This window comes from Mastigoproctus giganteus, chromosome 6 (assembly GCF_048544385.1).
Source record: "Mastigoproctus giganteus isolate SK-2022 chromosome 6, ASM4854438v1, whole genome shotgun sequence".
NCBI classification, from domain to species: Eukaryota; Metazoa; Arthropoda; class Arachnida; order Uropygi; family Thelyphonidae; genus Mastigoproctus; species Mastigoproctus giganteus.
In genome coordinates this window covers 180,373,993-180,400,019 of record NC_143580.1, presented here as the reverse complement: position 1 = coordinate 180,400,019, position 26,027 = coordinate 180,373,993, and the positions used below count along the sequence as shown (strand labels likewise).

Here is a 26,027-nt window from a genome sequence, read left to right as displayed (position 1 = left end):
TAGTCTGTATAGGGGACTGATAGGCAGTGATTATTATTGGGAATTGCTGATTTGTCTGCGGTGTCAGCCAAATTATTTTCCCTAATCCCAATGTGGCTGGGAATACAGCAGATGCGGATATCATATTCATGTTCATGGAGAAAGTGAATCTTCAGCTCTGTAGTAAATATGCTGCATTCAGAGAGAATCTGCTCCAATGTAGTGGTGTCTGTAAAGACAGCAGCAGATCCTACACACGATTCTGACTTCGAGCCGTCTGTGCAAACTGGCACGAAGTCAGAATGTTCAGCTTGGTGTGCTGAATAAAGCTGCAGGTAGACAGATGATGGAGTGTCTGACTTTCCCCAATTTTTAAACGACAAGTCACATGCTGGTACACGAACATGCCAGGGTGGAAGGGGTTGCTTTGGTGTTTGGGCAACCTTGTCTACCTTGATCTTAAGTTCTTTGAGTAGCTCTTGGAGACGAATACCAAAAGGACGATTGGCAGTCTTGCGGGTGTTGTACAAATTTCCCCATCGTGGCTCAAAAATGAATGGTCACGTAGGATGGTCTGGCAGGGATTCAGTTTTAAAGCATACTTTAGAGACAACTGCTTGCATCAGAGCGATAACGGTGGTTCGTTTGCTTCGACTTATAAGCTCTGGACAGAAGATGTTCAATATGCTCCAATAGTGATGCGGAGAACCTGATGATGGACAGGATCCAGCCATCGAAGTACACTGTCTCTGGCCGAATTGTATACCAGGGACCTGTATTCTAGTCTGGATCATACAAGCGCATGGTAAAGCCTTCATCGGTCCACACCTCAAGATGTAGAGGAGAGAGAGCGGAGAATATTCAAGCCTCTTGTGCATTTTATCCCTGGACTCTTGTGGATTTTATCCTTGTCCATTTTATCCCAGTTTGTCACACCAAACTGACTCAACGGTAGTGTTGAGTCAGTTTGATGTGACATAAGCACTGGGAGATCAAAATTGAGAGTAGGAGTGTGTTATAGGCCTAATGACTTTGATGAGCATAATAAAAAAAAAAAACTGTACAGGGAAATAGAGTGGGCCAGTAAATCAGAGAGTCATATAATGGGGGATTTTAATTTCCCAGATACTGACGGGAATTTGTGGGTTGGTCACTCACACTAGCAAGGCTTTTGTGGATTTATTGGATGATTGTTTTCTATATCCACATGTTCAGGAGGCAACTAGAGGGAGTAATACTCTTGATCTGATTATCAGTAGTGATTCTTCATGCATTAAGAATCTGCAGATAAAGGAACCACTAGGTGGCAGTGATCACAGTGTGCAGAAGTGAGATTTACTGAAAGAGGTAACTACCATCGGGGGTAAAGGGAAGGTTTTTTGCTTTCGAAAAGAAGACTACGGAGGTCTGAGACAGTATTTAAATTCTATACGGTGGGACCAACTGCAAATTCAAAATAGGAAGCATTCAAAGAAGCAATCTTTGTAGCTACTAGGCTACTAAGAAATATTGTTCAAGGTTTAGGCCTAAATGGATGTCAGATTAACTAATGAGATGAACTAATGAGTCAGATGAACTTGCTTTCTTGCATCACATGCCACTACTACTACTACAACATGTGGCAGAGAAGAAAAATGCATGGGATACACAAAAATTAATGGGTGACACGGAACCATATGATAGATATAAGCTGGTCGGTCTGTAATTGTGTGTGTGTGTGTGTAACCAAGTCACAAAGGAAATTAGGCAGACAAAAGCAGATTATGAGAAATCTTTGGCAAAGGATGCAAAGAAAAACAGCGAAGAGTTCTTTACCTATGTAAACTCTAGAAGGAAAGGGATGAATCAGATTAGTCCACTGGATATTGACGGTTCAACTCTTGATGATCCTGCTCAGGTGGCTAACAAACTAAATGAGTATTTTGCATCTTCCATCACACACGAGGAGTTATTCAGGGAGGGGAAAGCCAGAGATGAATTAAATTCTGGCAGTGAGCTAGATGATTTTGTTATAACTGAGAGGAAAGTGGAGGAGAAATTATTGAAGATAAACATAAAAAAGGCACCCGGGGTGGATCTATCCAGTTATATCAAAGGAGGCAGCAAAGGAAGTAAGCAAACCCTTAGCCATAATTATGAGAGTTTCCTTGGACCCAGGGGAGGTACCCATGGACTGGAGATGTGCCAATGTGACCCCAATTTACAAAGGAGGATCAAAGGGCAACACAATTAATTTTAGACCTGTTAGTTTAACTTCTGTTCCAGGAAAATTAATGGAAGCACTGGTTAAAGAAACACTGCAGGATCATCTAGACAACACTACAGTTATAGCTCGGACACAGCATAGTTTTGTTAAGGGTAAGTCTTGTCTGACCAATTTGATTAGATGTTTGTTTTGTTTGTTTTATGGCGCATTAGCATCTAAGTCTATAATGCGCCAAGTCAAAAGATGTAAAATATAAAATTAAAACAATTTGTATATTATTGTAAAAGAACATACGATATAAAACATTCATATAGCATAAAACGATAAAAATATTCTAGATAGAATTATCTAGATTAATAAGTTGTAAAAACTTAAAAATAGCTGACACGTTGTCATTGTCTGATAAAACCAGTCTGAGTGTATAAGGTTCAGACAGATGGCTAAAACATAAACGGCAGTCATTATAAAAGGACGGACATTCAATTAAAATATGACGGACTGTTAAAATGGTGTCAATTTCTACACATAGGACGATCATCTGCCCTCAGCAGATAGCAATGTGTCAAGTGACAATGTCCTATGCGGAGCCAAGATAGAACAACTTCTTCTTTTCATTTCCTGTGCAGACTAGACTGCCAATGTTCAATTACAGGCTTAATCTCATAACTTGTTTGTAGTCTGTCCATGCCATGAGTGTTGCCATTAGGATTCCAGTTTCTTTTGAATTACTGGCCTGTAGTCTGTATAAGGGACTAACAGGCAAGAGTTAAATAGGTTCGCTGATTTGGCTGCAGTGTCTGCCAAATCATTTCCTGAGATCCCAATGTGGCTTGGGATCCAGCAGAAATGAACATCAAATTTGAATTGTGCAAGGAAGTACAGCTTCTGCTGTATCCGGGTCAGGACAGGATGAGGGTTGAATCTCATCGGTGATAAAGCCTGCAATGAACTCAGAGAATCGGTATATATAATATATTTTTTGTGGTGGGTGGTTTGTATACGATCTAAGGCTAGCTCAACCGCATGCAGCTCTGCAGTGAACACACTGCATTCGTGGGAGATCTGCTCAGATACCGTGGTGTCTGGGAAAACAGCTGCAGATCCGACAGACATTTCTGACCTCGAGCCATCTGTGTAGATGGGCAAGAAGTCAGCATGTTCCAAGCGCTCAGCTAAAAAGAGCTACAGGTAGACGGTGGATGAAGTATTGTCCTTTCTCCAATTGTTAAGGGAGAAGTTGCAGTTTGGGACATGAGCATGCCAGGGTGGAAAAGGTTGCCCTGGTGATGGGGCAACATTGTCTAATGTGATGTTCAAATCATTGAGTAGCCTTTGGATACGAATACCGAATGGTTGATTGGCAGTCTAGTGAATGTTGTACAGATTTTCCCAACATGGCTCAAAAACGGGTGTCCATGTCGGATGGTCCATCAGGGATTTCAGTTTCAAAGCATACTGTAGAGACAACTGTTTCCTGCGAAGCGATAACGAGGGCTCATTTGCTTCGACATAGAGGATATGGACAGGAGAAGTTCGAAATGCTCCAGTGGCAATACGGATCGCTGATGGTGGATGGTTTCCAACCATCGGAGTACGCTGAGTCTAGAGGATGCGTATACCTGGCACCCGTAATCTAACTTAGATCGTACGAGTGCACGATAGAGGTGCAAAAGGGTACATTGGTCAGCGCCCCAAGAATGTGAGGAGATTGCACATAGGATATTCAAGCCTCTCGTGCACTTCACACGTAGTTGACGGATGTGTTCTAAAAAGGTCAGCTTTTTATTGAATATAAGTCCCAAAAATCTAGTCTCAGGTACTTTGTCTCCACTCCATTGCAGATTTGTTTTTGATGTTTGAGTTATTCAAGCTCACAACTGAGATAGCATTTGTCCAAGCCTCAGTTCAGGTTCAGGGTGAAGACTGTGCTTTCTGCAAAAATGCATGCAAAAACAGTCTTTTGTGGAGAGAACCTGAACCCGTTATTCGTTGCCCATGAGTTCAAATGGTCAATGGCACATTGCAAGTTGCCTCTCAATTACCCTCATGTTGCAGGAATGACAGAATATGCTAAAATCGTCAACATAGAGGGCACAGTTTACAGTTGGAGGAAGTTATTCTGTGATGGAATTCACTTTAATGGCAAAAAGCGTAACACTTAAAACGGATCCTTGAGGTACTCCCTCCTCTTGGCTAAAAGAGCGAGAGAGAGTAGATCCTACATGGACTTGGAAAGAACGGTGACAAAAAGTTTTTAATAAAATTGGGGAGATTACCTCTAAGGCCGATGCTGTAGAGGTCTTTTAAAATTCCAAACCTCCAAGTTGTGTCATATGCTTTTTCCATATCAAAGAACACTGACACCAGGTGTTCTCGTTTTAAAAAAGGCATCTCGAATGGAAGTTTCAAGTCTGATTAAATGGTCCAAAGTTGACCTATTCCTATGGAAGCCGCACTGAAATCTGGAGAGGAACCCATTAGCCTCCAAATACCAGATAAGATGGGCAGTGACCATTCTCTCCAGAATTTTGCACAGACAGCTAGTCAGAGCAACAGGATGGTAGTTCATTGGGATTTTAGGATCCTTTCCTGGCTTAGGAAAGGCATGCACAATTGCCTTATGCCAGGAATCCGGAAACTGCTCTTCTTGAAATAATCTGTTATATAGAAAAAGCGGTTGGCCCATGGATTTTGCAGACAGATGTTTGATCATATCATAATGGATAAGATCTGGTCCAGCAGCACTTGCTTTGGTAAGAGTTAGAGCTGTTTCTAGATCTTCCATGGTAAAGGGATGAGACCTTTTAGATTTAAAGTTAATTGGCTGCTTTTCAAATTTATCTTTCCAGACCAGAAATTCTGGGGAGTAAGCAGACGTTGACGAGATGGCAGAAAAGGTCTCCCCGAGTACATTGGCTATTGCAGTTGGGTCTGTAATAACACATCCATTATACTCTAGGACCGATGAAGGGTGCGATGTATATTTACCCTTCATTTTTCCGGATTTTGTCCCAGATAGCTTTACTGCTGGTTGACTGGGTAATAGTGGATGTAAAGCGAACCCATGATTCCTTTTGGCTCTGACGATGAATATATCGTGCTTTCGCACGTGCACGTTTGACGGCTAAGAGATTGGCTTTGGTAGGATATCGTCGGAATATCCCCCAAGCTTTATTTTGTGCCTGTTTTGCTGCTGTGCATTGAGTATTCCACGAAGGTTTTGGAAATGGCGGAAACCGGGTAGATGTTTTCGGAATTGTAGCTGCAGCTGCATGGACAATGCTTTCTGTGATGTACGCCACTGGTCATTGATAGGCTCCTGACTGACTGTACTGATGTTAAAGTCTACCAGATGTTGAAAGGTGTTCCAGTCAGCCTGATCAATCTTCTATCACAGTAACTGAAAAGGTGAGCATGACGTCCCTTTAAGTAGACTGGTTATCATGGGGAAGTGATCACTTCCATAAAGATTCTCCTCTACCTCCCAAGTGATTGAAGGAAGGAGAGAGGGGGAGCATATAGAGAGGTCAATAGCAGAGAACGTACGGGTAGGCATGTGGAAAAAGGTGTTAGTTCCCACATTTAGAAGGGATAGGTCATTGAGCATATGCTCTATGACATGTCCTCTTCCATTAACGTTTGCACTACCCCACAGGGTGTTATGTCCATTGAAATCGCCCAGGAGTAAGACAGGAGTAGGCAGCTGCACAATGAGATCATCAAGGTCTCTCTGGGAGATATCAGCCCCAGGTAGCATACTGTTGGCAATAAACTGAGCAGACTGTTATTAAGAACCCTACCGTAAGGCGAACCGCTACTGCTTCTATGTTGGTGGTGAGTGCAATAGTTTGATATGGGGTATGGTTGCCCAGAATTATAGCAACACCCCCATGAGGTCCATTCCCAGTTCTGTCCTTTCGAATGATAGTAGTGTTAGGAAGCGAAGGGTTTTCATTTGCCTTCAGGTATGTCTCTTGTAAGCAAAAGCAGACTGGCTCATGCTTTTGCAGAAGGGCCTTGATGTCATCATTGTTTCGCTGGAATCCACGACAGTTCCACTGTAGGAATTTAGCCATTATTTTGGCTTGGTGGGTCCATCAGGCGGCTTCCGAGGTGCTGAGGGCTTACCTTTTTCAGTTTTGGTGTCCATTTCCTCCTCAGCAAAGAGCTCCAAAACTGAATCTTCGGGTACCTCCTTCTGCTCGACATCCATGTTTTCTTGGGTACTAGGGGGTACTTCACCTTTCTTATTCTTTTCTTTCGCAATTGCTTTTGTTACTTGTGGAGCATTAGGAGGTACCAATATAGGAGTGGCAGCTGATTGGTCTTTCTGTGCAGGTTTTTGAGGACTTAAGAGATAACGTGCGATGGGAGTGAATGATTCTTTTGGAGGAATGGTCATGTCCATCTGAGTTCCGATGGAACATCTCCCTGCTACCTTCTGGGCGTAGGTAGGTTTGTTGATATTCAGGGGTTTCACCAATTTCCTTGCCTCCTGGTATGATATATTTAGCTCTGCCTTCAGCCGTTGAATTTCTTTTTCTTCTTTCCACCTCTGGCATGCTCGTGAGTAGGCTGGATGTTCTCCCTCACAGTTAATGCAGGTGGGTTTTGCGGCTGAACATGCTGCTGCTTCATGGTCCTTTGCACCACATCGAGCGCATGCAAGGACTCCATGGCAGGCCATTTGAGAATGTGCATACTTCTGGCATTTAAAACACCGTAAAGGGTTCGGAACATATGGACGCACTGAACAGTTGATGTAGCCAGCTTTAATCTCATCAGGAGGTTTAGGCGAGTTAAAAGTCAGGATAATACTTTTGGTTTTAACAAGTTTCCCATCCCTATGCGCATTAATTCTCTTAATGGCAATAACTTCCTGTGGTTTCAATTCTAAGCAGATTTCCTCCTCGGTTACGTCGAGAAGGTCCCACTCCGAAATGACACCTCTCAATGAATTGAGTGTTCTATGTGGTGTCACTGTTATGGGTACTCCTCCAATTGATGTTGCGTGGAGTAGCTACTCAGACTGCCTGTCAGTTTTGGTTTTAATTAAGAGGTCTCCAGAATGGTAAAATTTTGGAAGATCAAGCTTTCAGATTGTAAATCACTCGGTCTCAAAAATTCTTGCTCGTATGTAGCTCTTATATGTACAACTACAAACTTAAACCTTTGGGATGACACTTGGCAATTGTGTGTGTGTGTGTGTTTTTTTTTTCATGAATGCCTTGAACTTTGATGTAAACTTTTCACAGAGTAAGCAACTCAACTTACATATCAAGTAAGCATAACTGATAATGTGAGTCAGGTTTGGAAATATTTATAATATTTGTACAGTTCTTTTTTAGTATTTTCCAAATTCTTCATTTAGAACTGGCTCTTCTTGTTCTGATTTCAAGAAAAAACTTGCTACAGAAAAAGTGGATTCAAAGAGTTTTGTTAACTCAAACATCAAAAACAAATCTGCAATGGAGTGGAGACTAATGAATTAATTTTCTTTCAAAAACTCTCAAAAAACAGATTCATATTTTGGCTACTGATTAATTTTTGGTTGCTTCAAAGCAAAATAGTTTTCTTTGAAACTGCATCAATCCTAGAAGTTCCAACCCCATAAATCAATGCTTTTCCATACCCAGCAACTGCTGTACTAACCATTTTGCTCTCAGGTGTACCCTTGTAATATGTTTTAGTCCAAAGCAGCAAAGAAAAAAAAAAAAAACAAAGAAGAAAAATAATTTTCCACATCCTATCAGATTCATCACATGTGATGAGTGGTTACCATGTTAGAAAATGCATAGCAGATGGAAATAGCATTCAAATGCAAGTTAAAATTGAGAATTAGATTTATTTATTACTGCATATTGAATAGAATTATAATCATAGTATAAATATTTTACTGTTTAAAATGTTTTTACACATTAAATAGTAAAATGTTTGTTAAGCAATAAAGTTGTGAATTGTGACTTATGTAACAAAAACAATTTTTATTCTACTAACTAGGACATGAGTATTTTGAACATTCTATATAAATATCAGCAACAGGTTATATGGCACAACATTTTGGTGCCGATGTGTTAAGCATATAGTAAACTATATAAATTAATAACATGCACATCATTAATTGTAATTACAAATATCAGCATATATGTTATATCAAAATTTTATCAAATATTAACACAGTTCAACATTTAATTTTACCTTGTGTACTGAAATAGAGGCCTAAATCAAGTCTAAGTGTTTTAGAGAGATCAGCAGAAGAGTTTCTGGAATGGCGCAGATCTAAAGATGATGTTCGGGAATGTCCACGACCAATGCTTCTTAAGTCAGAAGAGCTACGTGAAAGTGGTGTAGGAGGTGGATGCATTTCAAAAGAAGGGTTCCTTGAATGACAAGCTGAAGGAGATCTGTGGTGAGGTGTTATATCAGGCATTACTCTAAATACTGAACCAGGTCGTGCTTCCAAAACACAACTGCTGGCACCATTTAAAGAAAGTCCTGCTTGTGCAGTTATACCTAAACTTCCCCCTACTGCTCCTGATGAAGCTGTCACTACTTGATTTTCTGTATCTATCCGTGAAACAATATTTTCTCTCTTATCAGGCTGAACAGTCCCACGTGCTGATGAATTATGTTCATATGGTGGAACTATAATTGAAAAATATATGTATGATTTAAACATATAAATTATGCCTAAATTTTCAAATGCAGTTTGAAAAATTTAAAATTTTGTATTAACAATTTTAAATGTAAAAATTATAAGCTGAAATGAAAAAAATAATTTTAGAATTACACTAGCCAAATTAAATTTGAAAGTACTTTTCATAAAATTACACCAAAGTTTGGTTGTTGTTTTTTGTTATTCGGTTTTTAGGAGCATTAGCAACTAAGGCCATATTGCTGCGGGGATATGCAGTGGTCATTCCCTGACCTTTCCACATCCTCCATATTTGGTGGTCATGAGCTCGAACCAAGGTCTAATCAAGAAGCCTGTGCTACGCACTGCTGCTGCTCCTGCCCACCTGGCTATGGAGGTGCTCCAAACTTTGAAAAAGATGCATATTTGACACACTACCATACACCAATGTATAATAACCTCTTTATGTATATAAAACCACTGCACCCCCTATGTTGCAGTTTTGCATAACTATTATTGAGTCAAGCAAAGTTACATATCAAATTTTCTATTAATTTTTTTAATCTGTACTAAGTGTAAAATGGAAAACCAGTGCAATGTCAATATTTGAATATATGTTATTTGTTGATAAAAGAAGTTATTTTTGTTTGTATTTTAATTATATTTTATCTTTTAAATCTGTAAAAATATCTGGAAATTTTCCAAATTTAAGTGCAATATTTAAATATTTTTTTCACTGACAAAACAGGTTACTTTGATTTTATCTTCTAAATTTGTTCAAATATCTGATTTATCAGTTTTAGTATGGTAAGGAAATTTTATGAATTACTAGTTAAAAGTCATGTTTGGTGAAATGGGTAGTTTTGTCATTACCAGGAAACTGAATTTGCTATGCAAGTAACAGGTTAGGCTTTCCACTAAGCAGATATTAAAGTTGAAATATCAAGCAGATATTTTAAGACCACTTGAAACATCTCATGTTCGGTATTTTCGAAAAGGTTTTTTGGGGTTATTCAAAGAATTTATGTGTTGTTTTCAGCTTCAGTTGTTAGATGGCAATTACAAAAAACATATTAAATGGTTAGCTCCTAAACCACTATGTGATATCAGGTGGGAATATCTTCAAATAGGCCACTGAGGTTGGGAAAATTCATATTCACAATGATTACACGCGTACACCAACTGTTAAATTAAAATTTTAATAAATAAAACTGAGATATAAAATATACTGTGAAATAATCTATTTACAATAAGTATAGTACAAATAAAAGCGTTAAAAGCATTAAAATAAAATACAATAAAATAAATAAAAGAATGAGACTAAAATCTTTAAAATACCGGATACCGTAGCTTTCATAGGCATCTGCCTTCTTTCTCAACAGTGCATTTCTATTGTGCAACACTTCCTTAAGTAGTAGCAGGCTCACGGCACTCAGCACGTGGTTTCACGGGAACCTGGGTATTCCCCTCATGCATACTACAACCGGAAATGGCTTGGGAGTGTGTCAGATGGAATCGATCATCCTGTCCGAGGACCACCGCCTCAAGGAGGGGATGCATATGAATTCCCGTCTCTATTAATGGAATTATTGTTGGAAGAACAAATTTGTAAGCTCTCAAGCCACTTGCGGTCCCAGAACCTATGAGCACGGTCGACGATGACAGCATCCTCTGGGGAGATCTGATGATGCTTCTCCCAAAAATGCTCTGCCACAGTAGACTTCCCATAATCCCAGAAATTCCCAAAGGTGGGAATGTAAAATTGATGCCGTTGAAGCTATAAAAAATGAAGTTTTAGGAGTGAGAGATGCCTTAATTGAATTAGCAGAAATGCCTTCTGTTGAACCAGTAGTTGTTTCTGAAGAAGAATCTCTAGTGGAAAAGGTCGAAGAGTTTAATTTTTCAGTAACACTTTGTATTTGGAATGAAATTTTATTTAAAGTTAATTTGATAAGCAAATCGATGCAGAGCTCAGGATTGAAGCTGAGCATTACAGTTATTCTATTAGAAAACTGTACAGAATTTTTAAAGGAATATCGGGGCTCGGGTTATATGACAGAATTGAAATCGGGAAAAGAATTGGTAATAAAACTAGGAGTGGTCCCAGAGTTTAAGATATCCAGATTCATCCAGATTAATGTGATCATAGAATCATGCAATCATGTCACTATCAGAATGATTCATGCAAATAAGAGAATTTAATAATACGTGGGGACTTTTGTACAACATTAAAAAAAATGTAAACCATGACGATCTATTGAAAAGGTGTAGCACACTTGAAATTAAATTAAGTGATAAAAGTGAGTGTGATGTAAATGGTAAAGATTTGTGTAAGGAAATTGAGATGCTGATAAGGGTTCCTAATAAGGTACCTGAAAAAAGTATTTTGAAATTTATAAATAACAATAAATTACAAGATACATTGCCAAATTTATGGGTAGCATTGAGAGTTATGCTGACAATTCTACTAACTGTAGCAAGTGGGGAAAGGAGTTTTAGCAAATTAAAGCTAATTAAAACATATCTGCAACCACCAATGTCACAGACAAGATTAAATTCATTAGCAATACTATCAATTTAAAATGATGTGGCTGCAAATTTGGATTTTACCGATGTCATTAATAAATTTTATGATATAAAATCAAAAAAAGGAATGCATTAAAGGAATTTTGTTTGGTACTCGATAAAAATATGACATTTGGTGTTAATAACAAAAAAATTCTTAAATTTTTGTTCTGTATTTTTAAATAGCTTTGATGTAACTTGTAATGTAATGTAAAATCTATATTTATTCTGTAAGCATCTGAATGGTCCTTGAGCACTGTCAAGTATTGACAAAACTCAATATTGTCAACTATTAAGTACTGCCAAGCTCAGTGTCTCCAAATCCTTCCACTTCCAGATCGGATACCAATTTGAAATTTGGTATAAATATAGCTAATTAGCTACAATCCTATGTGCATCCCATTTCATTTACACGACTGGCTGAAATTTAATTATAGAAACTATTATTATTATATAAATTAAATGCAAGCATATCTGCAACCCACTGCTAGTATTTTGATAAATGTCCTTATAAAAAATTGACTCTTTTGTAAAATTTTTATTGTTAATATTTTAATATGACAATTAAAACATTATAAATATTCTGTTTGTCTTTTTTTGTGTTACATTTGTCTTTTTAACTTTTCTCTAGCAAAAATTAAAAATATTAACTCAATAAAAATACCTTAAATTTTTTTTTTTTTTTTTTTGAAAGGGGGGTGCAGGAATGCCTCCCACACAGGGCCAGCCCAAGGTATATTGGTTCCCTGCCCAGGGAACCAATATACCTTGGGCTGGCCCTGTGTGTTGCCTTACTTATGCATAGGAATTTTGTTTATAATTATGAAAACAGACTTCAAAAATCTTTCTTCTTCTTTTTTTTTATTTTTTTTTCCAGTCACACCAGTTTTTTTTTTTTTTTTTTTTGGCCCAACCTGCAGAAATCTGACGAGGATGAACATGGAATATAATAGCTACAAAAATGAAATTAAATATTATAAAATATAGTACATACATAAAAAATAAAATAAATACACATACTAACCTGCTGGTGGAAGATAACCATGGAAAAGCACATCTCCACAGGATGAATGATTGAGATCTTCACAGAGTATTAATCTTTTAACTGTAATAAGAGAAATGTATAAATTATAATATAAGAATGGAATTTTTTTCACTTCTTACAGAGAAAATTTTTTAAAATTTATATTTAACGAATTCAATAAATGTTATATTTATTAATTTATTTGGCACTATATGTATAGAGTTACCTTTAACCTGTTGGTTAAAGGTAACTTAAATCATATACAAGATACTGCTAACTTTTTTTTTATCTTAATCAACAGAGAGTGGCATGTTTTTCAGAAAAACTGTGGCTAAAAATCCTTGAAAAGCACTGTCAATTACTTCTGACTGAACAGAATAGTTTTTGAGTAGAAGTCAGTGCAAATTAGCAAAAGAGGTGGGATAAAAATGATTTCTCTACACCACAACTGCCAACAGGTTTTAACATGATTAAGGAACGCTAACATAATGGATTTTAAAATTATTTGTATCATAGTAATACACTGGATTCAGGTTATTTGGACCACCAGTTAATCGGGGCAGCCATTTATCTGGGACAAATCTTAAAAAACAGAACCCAATCGAGAATTAGCCTGGATTTACTTCACTTAATTGGGACAACATGCCGTTTAATTGGGGCAGAAGACCGCAGCACTGGAGATTACCCTGTGATTGTCTCTGACCGTACCACGTGGTTCGGTCGGATTTCTGGAGGTCACAACCATAAAACAATAAAAACAATTAGCAGTCACCTGCTTATTGGGCTTTTCTGTTAGTACAATCTATCATAAATGGATAGTAAACTCAATATTATTGAATTTGCGATAATACCGACAGCTGGAATTCTGTGGGCTATTATGGTGCACACTTCCATGGAATCTCCAATCATATAAAAAAATTAATTTTCAGAATCTTCTCTTCATTCCTATTTTTAAAGCTTCGTAACTTGTTACTCTGTTCTCACTTGCACGTATCGTGTTACTTGCAATTTGTGTGTGCCATGTTCTTTGTTATTGATTGCTTCTCTTTTTATTGTTTTAAATTTTAACCCCACCCACAAATGTCAGTGAACAGAAATGTCAACTATGTAGTTAGGACGTACATATTACAGTACGTATTAGTTCTTCCGATTTTCACGTGTCATTTAATTTTTTAATTGGTAAGGTAATAAAGGGTAAATTTGCGCTTAATACAATCTTTACTTTTATAGACTCTGGATAACATTCCTCCTATTTTCGCTAATTAGAATTGCTGTTTAATAGAATTAAAATTCAATTCACAAATATGATCACAATTACTGGCGCTTTCTACACATACTTTACTATGGTGAGTCCATCGTAACATGATTTGATTGCACAGTGAACCAATTGTAAAGCGGGGTCCATTGTATTTTTAACTATTTCTCTTGATTAAGCCACTTAATCGAGAGAAAATGCACTAGTCCCGATGTGTCCCAAATAACCGGAATCAACTGTAGTATGGGTACATTCTAATAGTTAGCATACGTAACTCATTCTAATCTAATGGTTCTAATTTAATTTAATGATTCTAATCTAATGGTCCCGAACATTCTAATGGTTAGCATACATAATTCATTTCAGTAATAATCTGCTTTTTTTTGTATTCATATTTTATTAAGCACAAATTACTAATTTCAAGGAATTGAATGTCAGAATGAATATCCAAGCAGAAAGAGCATCATGTTTTCTTTTTATTTTAACATTTAAATAATCTTTGCATCACACAATCAAGGCAACATCATAATGACTATATTGCATTTTACAAGATTGTTTGCTGACAATTTATTACACACTGCAATCTCAAAAAAATTAAAATGCAGCGGATGCTGCTTATTATGCTCACTTCGGGACTCAACTAAAGAAATAACAATAACTGAAGAAACAAGAATGCAGCTGTACAGTGTTGTTTATTGATGTAGAACAGAAATGTGTATATAAAAAAGGTAGAAGTGGACAGAAAGAAAATATTAAAAATCAAGCAATATAAAATACTTTAATTTGGCTGTCCACTATTCCTTCAAGAAAGCCATCAATAAAAATAAAACTGTCATAATGTTTCAGGAAATCCATACAAACCATTAAAAACAAGTAAAGAAAATATTAAAATCAAGGATTAGAAAATGGTTAATGCTGTACTGTAAAACAGTTACCTGGGTAGGAGTACAGATACAGTACTTTCTTTCACGGAGTAACTACATCAACATCCATACGAACTGTACAAAGCAAAATTACTAACTAGCCACACAATGTGTCTGAATTCAAAAACAAATCGGGATGTTACGTAGTCACTTCCACTGCACGTATCAACTGCGATAATATAAATCAAAGCACTGATTACAATAAATGGCACTTTTTCTATGTATTAGTATACATTTGACTGGGACTTCATAAAAGGGGTAACATTAAATGAATGATATCATTATCCATGATCAAATAAGCAGCATGCACTGTATTGATTAAAATTCTAATTATTGATCAAACTGAATGAGTATTTTGCATCTACGTTCACACATGAGGAGTTATTCAAGGAGGGAATGCCAGCCAGAAGTTTATCAAACTCTAACAGGGAGCTAAGTGATTTTGTAATAACTGAGAGCACAGTGGAGGAGAAATTGTTGAAGTTAAACATAAAAAAGGCACCTGGGGTGGATGGAATCTATCCAGTTATATTGAAGAAGGCAGCAAGGGAAGTTAGCAAATCCTTAGCCATAATTATGAGAGCACCCTTAGATTCAGGGGGAGGTCACCATGGACTGGAGATGTGCAAATATATCCCTAATTCACAAAGGCTGACACGAATAATTACAGAAAACAGAAGTTTAACTTCTGTTCCGGAGAAAATAATGGAGTCACTGGTTAAAGAGGTGATACAGGATCATCTAGACAAGACTGCAGTAATAGTTCAGACACAGCATGGGTTTGTTAAGGAGAAGTCTTGTCTGACCAATATGATTGGATACTATGATGTGGTTACAAAGGAACTGGATGCAAAAAATAATTCTGATATCATATACCTGGATTTCAGGAAAGCACACGGAAGACTGCTGTACAAATTGGAGCAGTATGGCATTGAGGGCAAGTTGCTACAATGGATAAAGGGATGTTATGTTTGTTATTTGGTTTTTAGGAGCATTAGCAACTAAGAACATATTGCTCTGGGGGGATATGCAATGGTCATTCCCTGGCCTTTCCACATCCGTATTTGGTGGTCACGGGCTCGAAATTCAGTCTAATCAAGAAGTGTGTGCTACGCAATGCTGCTCCTGCCCACCTAGCTACGGAGGCACCCAATAAAGGGATGGTTGAGTGGGAGACAGCAGAGAGTGGTAATAAATGGACACTGCTCTATGTGGACTAATGTTATTAGTGGAGTCCCCCTCAGGGTTTGGTGCTAGACCTTGTTGTTTTGTGTATTTGTCAATGATGTCGATGAAGGTATATCAAGCTTAATGTCCAAGTTTGCAGATGATACAAAGGTTGGCAGGATTGTTAATGACACTAAAGATAGTATGCTACTGCAAAAGGATCTAGAAAAGTTGGACAAATGGGCTGAGAAGTGGCAACTGAAGTTTAACATTGACAAATGCAAAGTACTGCATATGGGTATCAGTAACCCAAGAGAAATGTACCAACTGTATGGTACTACACTCAGGGAGGTGGAGAATGAAAAAGACCCGGGGGTAGTTGTGCAGTCAGATATGAAGTTCTCTGGGCAGTGCAGACAGGCTGCCAGAGCAGGTTATCGAGTTTTCTCAATGATATATAGGAATTTTGCTAACAGAGACAAGGAGGTGATTATCCCTTTGTATAAGGAAATGGTCAGGCCACACCTTGGGTGCTGTATACAGGTCTGGAAGTCTCATTTTAGGAAGGATGTAGAGTTGCTAGAACGAGTACAGAGAAGGACAACAAGAGGTGGTGAGAGGAACAAAGGGGTGTGTTTATGAAGAAAGGCTTAAGTTCTGCAAGTTGCAGCATCTGGAGACTAGGCACCCGTGAGGTGATCTGATTGAGGTGTATAAGGCCTTGAATGGATTGAGCAGGCTCAATGCTGACGGGATACTTCTGCTTGCTCAGATTAAGAACCTGAGGGGCATAGATTCAAATTTAGGAAAGACAGTTGTAGAATAGTTGTGCAGAAGTTTGCCTTTAGCCAGCAGATAGTTGATTGCTGGAACAGACTTCCATCTGTTGTTGTTGTTGAAGTTGATAGCTTAAATAAATTTAAGGCTGAACTAGACAAACATTTGGAGTGACTGGATGGGCAAAATGGGAAGGTTTTTTTTTCTTTTTTTTTTGGCTGATGCTGTATAAGCTTGCTTTCTTGCATCATATGCCTCAACTAATGCTACAATGTACGTACATTTAAAATTTTTTAAATTCAATAGGCCATAAGAGGTGACTATATCAATAAAATATGATTATTAACTCTGGAAAAGCATCCTTAAATTGCAAGCAAAACTCATTATCTGCAATAGAGAACTATCAGCATGCAGTTCATCACGCCCAAAACATGTATGTGAGAAATTTATAAAGCCACAAATGGTGAATTGAAACCACCCAATTGGGTTATGAAGGATGTAATGTTGTGGGAGGTTGTAACATACCATAATATATTAAAAACACAAAACATATAGTCTCTCTCTCTCTCTCTCTCTCTCCCTTTCTCAAATAAAAAAAGGAACTAGACGCGTGATGACAAGTAAGGGTGGGGAGGCATGAAATGGTTTTTTGAGCAAGCTCAGTTTGCTCAAAAAAGGAGGCATCAGAAGTAGAAGGCTCGGTTTGCTCAAAAAGGAGGCATCAGAAGTAGAAGGTTGAGATACATTAATTGCACATATCAACTTATCAGTGAAAAATTAGGGGGGAGTTCCAAACACCAAGATCAAATTAAATTTAATTAGGTATGTATACTTAAAATTATATAATTCATCCCAATTTGTATTATGGTCAACTAGACGACAACCTGCTAACAGATAACAAGCACTATTATCTTGGGGGTGGGGCTACTATCTAAAAAAATAGAATAAACAAAAATAACATTAATAAAAATATTATGATTTAAATAAGAATCCTAGTTCTTTCTGCCATATGGTAAACCTTTTTTTTTATTAGTAGAGTGGAGACAAACTACAGATCAACAGAAATATCCAACATGAACTTAAAATTAGCATTTGACAAATGTTATCATACTGCAATAAAAAAAAAAAAAAAAAAAAGAAAAAAAAGAAAAAAAGAAAAAAAAGAAAAAAAAAAAAAAAAAGAAAAAAAAAAGAAAAAAAGAAAGAAAAAAAAAAAAAAGAAAAAAAAAAAAAGAAAAAAAAAAAGTGCTCTTAAGAAGCACAGGGAACCAAAACCAATTTGATATTATCAAAATGAATGATGATGCGAATGAAACTAAATATATTAGAATGATTTGTGATTTCAGTAAACTTATGCAAATAACTGTTCTAAAAGTTAAACTTATAAAATTATAATGAAAAAAAAAAAAAAAAACCAGCCTCAAATGTCGTAGCCATTTTGTTAACCTTCAACATTTTGTTGAAGGTTAACAAAATGGCTACGTGGTTATAGTTTATCCAACATTTGCTATGCCAGTATGAGATTTTCATTGTGTTTTACAAATTCTTGAAATTCCAAGGACTAGAAATAATGAGCTTTCAAAGATTTACAATTGTTATGTCAATACTAAGGAAAAAAATTATTTAATTTCGAACCTTCTTTTTTTTTCATTGTAAACGCTTAAGCATATAAAATGCACTTCTGACTGTTATTTGATTTAACCATTCACGAGAGAGAGAGAGAGAGAGAGAGAGAGAGAGAGAGTGTGTTCTTATTTATACCCTGACACAACCACTAGGTCAGAGGAGTTTACATCAATTATTTTGATGATGCATATAATCATTAACTACATTTAGCAGTCATATGGGACCACTGTCCACTCCGAGCAAATCTGCTTCTGCACCATTACCTGACCACTTGGCTATGTTGGGTCTAAGCTCATCAAAGTTATGTCTACAGACATTATAGTATGCTGTCACCAATCATTATTTTGGTATTGGTATTTCTGGCGCAAAGGCTACTAGGGCCATATTGCGCCTATCAAGGGTATGGAGTTCAGACATTGTGATTATGAAATCATATCGGATGTGGTCATATAGCTGTATCTCTTTGAGGAAGCAGAAAAATTCTTGAAGATTTGCATCATTGCCTATAATATGACGAAGTGTTAAAGGTTCTTGAAGATTTCGTAGAATACTGAATGAGGCTTTCGGGCATCAGTGTATAGTGTACAATCAATAAGAATGTGTTTGATTGTAAGAAAAGAGTTGCAGTTCGTACACTTAGGAGGATCGTCTCCTGTGAGTAGATAAAGATGGGTGAGGTGACTGTGACCGATTCGAGCTCTGGACAGGAGGACTTCTTCCCTTCTGTTTACACGGAAATTGAAAGCCCACAACTGCGGTTCAGATTTTATTTGCAGGAGCTTGTTCTGCGGTTCAGCTTGCCATAGAATTGTCCACTGTTCCTTACATACATGTCTTATATAGGATCTGTATGGAACGTAGTAATCTGTCGATGCTATGTTGGATGATTGTTTTGCTGCATAATCCGCTTTTTCATTCCCTGATATCCCCATGTGGCCTGGGATCCAACAAAAGATGACTACTTGCTGGTGTTCTTGGATATGCATCAGCCGAGATTTTATTATTGCTATTACAGGATGTGTTGGCGAGGAGGAATTTTGCAAGGCTATAAGTGTGCTCTGTGAGTCTGTATATATCACAGTTTTTTGGATGGAAAGATGGAGGATATTTTCTAAGGCAAGGTTGATAGCCCATAATTCTGCTGTGTAACTGCTGCATTCAGTGGGCAAGGAAACAGAGGTGTTATAGGGAAAGACAGCTGCAGCCCCGACTCCACTTTCAGACTTTGATCAATCAGTGTATACTTTTGTAAAATGTGGATAATTCTGTGTGTGAGCAGTATGGAGTTGCTGTATATTGATATTTTCAAGTGAATGTTTTCCCCAGTTTAGGAAATAGCTGTCACAGGATGCTTTAATAGAATACCATGGAGGATCTGCACTGTTTGAATTTTGGAAGACTTTGTCAAAATGTATATTCCAGGTTTGCGATAATGCCTGCAATCTGATACCAGTAGGTTGAACTGCTCTAGGTTTGTTTCTATAGTGCATAGAGAACTGTGGATCATTAAGTATTGGCCGAATGGGGTGAGTAGATATACTTTGAATTTTGGCCGCCTAATTTAGGAGTAACATCTTTCTCCTGAATCTGAGGGGAGGTTCATGGGTTTCAATATAAAGACTTTGTACTGGCGATGTTCTATAAGCACCTACAGCAATCCTGAGGGCAGAATGTTGAATAGGGGAAAGACGTGCTAACACGCTTTCCCTAGCAGAATCATACACCGGGGCACCATAATCAAGGCGAGATCTGATTAGGGTTCTATATAAGTTAAGGTGCAACGATCTGCACCCCACGATGTAGAAGAAATAACTCTTAGTAAGTTCATTTTTTTTCTGGCAAACAGTCCGTAGATGTTTAATGTGTTCTTTAAAGTTCAATTTATTGTCAAAAATCACACCAAGAAGACGAACGTTGTTCACAACAGTGACAGGTTGGTTTCTTAAGTGTATTTCAGGACCTGGGTGCATCTTTCGTTTGTTACAAAAATGAATAACACTAGATTTCTGATAAGGCAGTCGGTAACCATTCTGTGTCATCCATATTCGATTTTATTAATTGATGTTTGAAGTTGCCTCTCAATATAACTCATGTTTTGTGAACTGCAAGAGACTGTCAGGTCATCAGCATAAAGGTATGAATTCACTGTATTGGGAATAATTTTAGTCAACTGGTTTATTCTTATTGCAAACAAAGTTGCACTAAGAACAGAGCCCTGAGGGACTCCTTCTTCTTGTATATACGTTTTGGAAAGGACTTTCCGGTAGCGAACTTGAAAGGTCCTCTGCTGTAGGAAATTCTGTATGAAGTAAAGTAAGGACCTCTCAGATCCAGGGAATGAAGACCTCTCAGGATGCCAAAACGCCAAGTGGTGTCAAAGGCTTTCTCTATATCGAGACATGTCATGACGAGATGCTTATTTTGAATAAATGCATTCCTAATATTTGTTTCTGCTTTGATCATAAGATCCAGTGATGATCGGTTTTTCTTGAAACCAAATTGATTATCAGATATCATGTTTTGGGAATCAAGGTACCATGTTAGTCTACGGTGTATTATTTTTTCTAGGGTTTTACTTAAGCAGCTGGTGAGAGAAATGGGTCTATAATTATTAGGCATAGAGAGATCTTTCCCTGGTTTGGGTATTGCCAGTACAAAAGAGTGACGCCAGGAACTGGGGAATGAATGTTCCATGAAGATGCGATTATAGAATGTCAGAAGGGAAGATAGCGATTTATTATCTAGATGTTGTAGCATTATGTTGTATATTCCATCAGGGCCAGCAGCGCTGTTCCTTGCAGTGGATAGAGCCTCTTGAAGTTCTAGCATAGTGAGTGGTTGATTGTATGGTAGAAACGATTTGGTTCTGAAATTAAGCTGGGATTTTTCAACTGAAGTCTTAATCTTCTGGAAAGATGGTTCGTATGCCGTTGATTGAGATAACTGTGAAAATACTGCGCCTAGGGCATCTGCGATCTCTGCAGGAGTAGACAGTTCCAGCCCATTCCAGGTGATAAGTGGGGAGGACAATGGATGAAATTTTCCATTTAATTGCCCGATTTTTTCCATATAATTCTTACGTCAGTATTTTTATTAATTTCAGTTGCGAATCGAATCCAAGAGTCTTTTTTGCTTTCTTCCTAATATGGTGGGCCTTAGCTCTAAGTTTTTTGTAGTTTATCAGGTTAGCAGTGGTAGGGTATTTGTGGAATAAATTCCACGCATGGTTTTTTTCTTTTTTTGCATTTCTACAGTCCTCATTCCACCAGTAGTTTCTGCTTCTAGATGCTTGACTGTGATTGTGGAATAGCAATAGATGCAGCTACTAGGATCTGTTTTGTAATATGGTTGGCAGCTTTGTCAATTGGTTCAATGGTCTGGTCTGGTTGTCAAAGGATACGTGGGAAGCATACTTTGTCCAATCTGCCTTAGAAAATTTCCATTTTGTGCTGGTTTCTGAAGTTATGCAGAGTGAAGTTTGTATTTTACAGATTATTGGGTAGTGGTCACTACTGAGTGGATCATCCAGAGCAGTACTAGGAAAGTGGATCATCCAGAGCAGTACTCTTTCCTAGTACTCAATACTAGGAAAGAGGATAGGAGAGCAGATGGATAGGTCTATTGCAGAGACTGATCCTGTTGGGAGATGGAAATAAGTTGGTGAGCCTGTATTTAATATGGTTAGATTTTGTCTGTCGACAAGCATTTCAATGAGTTGTCCTCGGGTGCCTATGTTCGGAGATCCCCACAATGGATTGTGTCCATTGAAGTCGCCCAATAAACAGAAAGGGGTTGGCAGCTGCACAATGAGATCTTGAAAGGTACAAGGATAACTGGGTGGCAGGTAGATAGAAACTAGTGTTAGGCTAATGCCAATCGCTATTCGCATGGCAACAGCTTCAATGGTAGTTTGTAGCGGAATGCGTTTACAAGGGACTCGTGAATCCACAAGTATGGCTACCCCTCCATGAGCATTTGTGGTTGTAGATCTGTCTTGCCGAAAGAGAGTATAATTTTTTATCGAGGGAGACAACTGAGGTGTTAAATATGTCTCTTGTAAGCAGATTCCAATTGGATTATGGTTCATAATTATTTCGTGGATGTCGTCAATATTGCTGCGAAAGCCTCTGCAATTCCATTGTACGATGTTTTTCATTGTTTGGATTTAAATGGAGTAGCTGCGTCTGTCTGCTTTTTGGAAATCTGTTTCAGGCAGTCAGCTTTCATTTTCTCTCTCTTTGAAAAAACAGGTCTGGTTTCTATTTCGTCTTCTGGATGGATTTCCAGAAAGGTTTCATTTTCTTCTTGATTGCAAGCGTCATTTGTGTCCATAGCAGAAGAAGATTCAGCATGCTGCTTATTAATGGGATCAGAATTTTCTCTTTGAGCAGGTCTTACGGAAGCTGAAGCAGCAACAGGTGGTATCGTGACTGGCATGTTACTAGATCTGGTTGAAGTCTGTTGCTTTGAGGACTGTGGTACGGAAGAGAGTATAGATCGTGCCCATTCAGAAATAGAAATGCTTGGTGGTATTGATGTGTCAGTCTGAACGGATATTGTGTGAAATCTTTTGGTAGCATCAGCATATGTATGTTTTGGTATCAGTTGCTGTATTTGTTTCCTTGCTTCTGAAAATGAGACTTTTTTTTCTACCTTCTATTTCTGGATTTTCTTTTCATACTTCCATTGGTCACGTGTTTTAGAGAAGACTTGGTGGTTAGGGCAGAGTGAGAACTGTAATTTACAATCAGCTTGGGCATGCTCCTTCGAGCCACAGTTAGGGCATACCACATCACCTCGACAGACTGTTTGGGAGTGTCCGAATTTCTGACATTTGTAACATCTTAATGGATTTGGAATATATGGGCGAATGCGGCAGTTCAGATACCCAGCTTTCACCGATGTAGGTAGGTTTGGTGAACTAAATGTCAGTATGGGCTACGAGTTGGGATAAGTTCACCATCCTTCTTCAGCATAATTCTTTTCGCCTGTATGACCTTCTGATCTTGCAATTCATTTACAATTTCCTCCTCTGAGGCATTCATTTAGTCCCATTCTGAGATGACACCTTTGGAGGTATTGAGTGTAGCATGTGGTGACACCGTGACTGGAATTCCACCAAATGTGGATATTTTCAGAAGGGACTCAGAGTGTTTGGAGCTGCTGGTCTCGACCAGTAGGTCGCCAGATTTAAGGCGTCTCACCATTTTCGGGGAACCTGCTACACTTTCCAGACATTTCTGAATGAGAAATGGAGATAGATTGCTGTTGTTATTTGGTTTTTAGGAGCATTAGCAACTAAGGCCATATTGCTCCGGGATATGCGGTGGTCATTCCCTGAATGACCTTTCCGCATCCTCCGTATTTGGTGGTGACGGGCTCGAACCCCGGTCTAATCAAGAAGCGTGTGCTACGCACTGCTGCTCCTTCCCACCTGGCTACGGAGGCGCCAGGAGATAGATTGCCTATGGCCTGATTTGTTAAAGAATGCAAGATCAGAAACGTTGGATGTTCTATTCTGCAAACATCCGTCTTCAGTCTCTTTCTGGTGTTTGTGTCATCATTTGCTGTCTGGATCGGGGGAAAGTTCTTGAAATCCATGTTTTGCTCCTTTTGGCCCTGGGGGTTTGCTTTACCACTCAGGTTTCTGGCACCGCCACGGGGAGGCAGGAGCAGTGCCACGAGGTGACCAAGCGGCTGAGTTAGTAGTTAGTACTAATAGAAAAGGAAACAGAAAGGTGATTTTCCTTTCTGGGCTTCTGTCTACTTCTTGTAGTGTGAGAGAGCTACTCTAATATATAAATTAAGAAAACAGTGTTTGAAACTAAAAATATAAACTGATTGCTTAAATTCTCTTTTTAGAAAACGCTTTCAGAGATGCACTATAATCGCTTGGCCACGGAACGCTTGACACCCGGGGCCATTATTTTGGTAAAAAGGCATGAACTTGTTTTAAATGATGAATTTTAAAACTTTATTCTTAATTCCAAAACTACATTAGATAATAAGAATGCCTTATGGCCAAATCTCAGGACCACAAAGTGGGTAAAATCAAAACAGAAACCAAAACTCAATGGAAAATTAACTCAAGATTTTGGCATGTGATGCACTTTTTGTACAAACACTTCTATTAAAAAAAAATAATTAATAATTCAGTTCAAAACTGAAGATAATACTCGAGGAATGTATAAATATAGTGCAAACGCATCAGAAATACATAGCTATATCTGAATAAATCAGAATATTAGTAAAACGGCATCGTTTTAAGTTATATCTCATATTGTGAATACCTTCACCACGAGTTGCCATGATATTGCACTACTTCGAATAAGTAACGCTTCACCTAAGGAGAAGACTAATGTTACTTATTCTCAGATGGATACCACCACCCAGACGGCACCGTTTCAGGGTTATCAGGGCTATTGGGTGGTGGTATCCATCTGAGAATAAGTAACATTAGTCTTCTCCTTAAGTGAAGCGTTACTTATTCAAAGTAGTGCAATATCATGGCAACTCGTTGTGAAGGTATTCACAATATGAGATATAACTTAAAACGATGCCGTTTTACTAATATTCTGATTTATTCAGATATAGCTATGTATTTCTGATGCGTTTGCACTATATTTATACATAGTCTAGACTCTTTCATAGCTTGAGGCTTATGCCCTAAACGCTTGAGTCTAAATACATGATACACCATCAGGCATCTCTCATATTGTGGAGTTATACTTCATAACTGTTTTGCCATCATTGCATCACTTGGGTACCTACCCACCCACCGAAGAAGGGCCAAATAGCCCTGAAACGGTGCCGTCTGGGGTGGTGGTATCCATCTGAGAATAAGTAACATTAGTCTTCTCCTTAGGTGAAGCGTTACTTATTCGAAGTAGTGCAATATCATGGCAACTCGTTGTGAAGGTATTCACAATATGAGATATAACTTAAAACGATGCCGTTTTACTAATATTCTGATTTATTCAGATATAGCTATGTATTTCTGATGCGTTTGCACTATATTTATACATAGTCTAGACTCTTTCATAGCTTGAGACTTATGCCCTAAACGCTTGAGTCTAAATACTCGAGGAATATTGAAAATCACACTATCTAAATTTTTAAATAGATATTACATGTTTAATAAATAATTAAATTAATTAATTAAGTATCTAATGAATTTAATTTTTAAGTGATTTTTAATTTTTGTTTATTAGGATAATATATGATGCGTCTACCAGTTAAATATTTACTATAAACATTAAAGTAACATGGAATTGAACTGATATTACACAAAGGGACCAAAAAGTCAGGAAACTCAAACAGAAATGGGAATGAATTTATGAATTTACTTTGCTAACCTTACTGTTAAATTAAGTAAATTTAGCAGGAGAAATACTTTTACATGCGGGGCGCCTCCGTAGCCAGGTGGGCAGGAGCAGCAATGTGTAGCACACGCTTCTTGATTAGACCGAGGTTCGAGCCCATGACCACCAAATACGGAGGATGCGAAAAGGTCAGGGAATGACCACCGCATATCCCCGGAGCAATATGGCCTTAGTTACTAATGCTCCTAAAAAAACCAAATAACAATAACAAACAAATTTTACATGCTGTAATGTATGAATCTAAATTAATGCACTTCTTATCAAAATTACTTTTAGAATTTTGATTAAAAAAAAAAAAAAATCATCTGCAGGTACTAACATGTTTCAACATGGCTGGGCACACCTAATTCCAATCTTGGCCTCTTCCTGACAAAAAAAAAAAAAAAAAAAGCCATCCTATCTTGTCTGTATTGCAGCCTTTCTCCTGCTCATTAACTTCTTGAAGTAAGAGATGATAGTATCTTCATATTGGCAGTTCATAAGCTCTGT

The 26,027-nt window shown here is 37.8% G+C and overlaps 1 protein-coding gene across 3 annotated transcripts in view; it reads right to left on the bottom strand.

The window, feature by feature from the left end:
- Positions 1-26,027, bottom strand: part of LOC150084784 (BTB/POZ domain-containing protein KCTD3) — a 234,236-nt gene that overhangs the window by 154,431 nt on the left and 53,778 nt on the right. For all 3 annotated transcript variants that reach the window (XR_016547075.1, XR_016547076.1, XM_090375543.1), the window contains exons 6-7: positions 12,409-12,489; positions 8,384-8,830 (exon numbers count right to left, since the gene is read on the bottom strand). Coding sequence is in view for 1 of the 3 variants with exons in the window: in XM_090375543.1 (XP_090231669.1) it covers positions 8,384-8,830; positions 12,409-12,489 (528 nt within the window). In the remaining 2 variants the exon portion in view is untranslated. The remainder of the gene's footprint in view (positions 1-8,383; positions 8,831-12,408; positions 12,490-26,027) is intronic.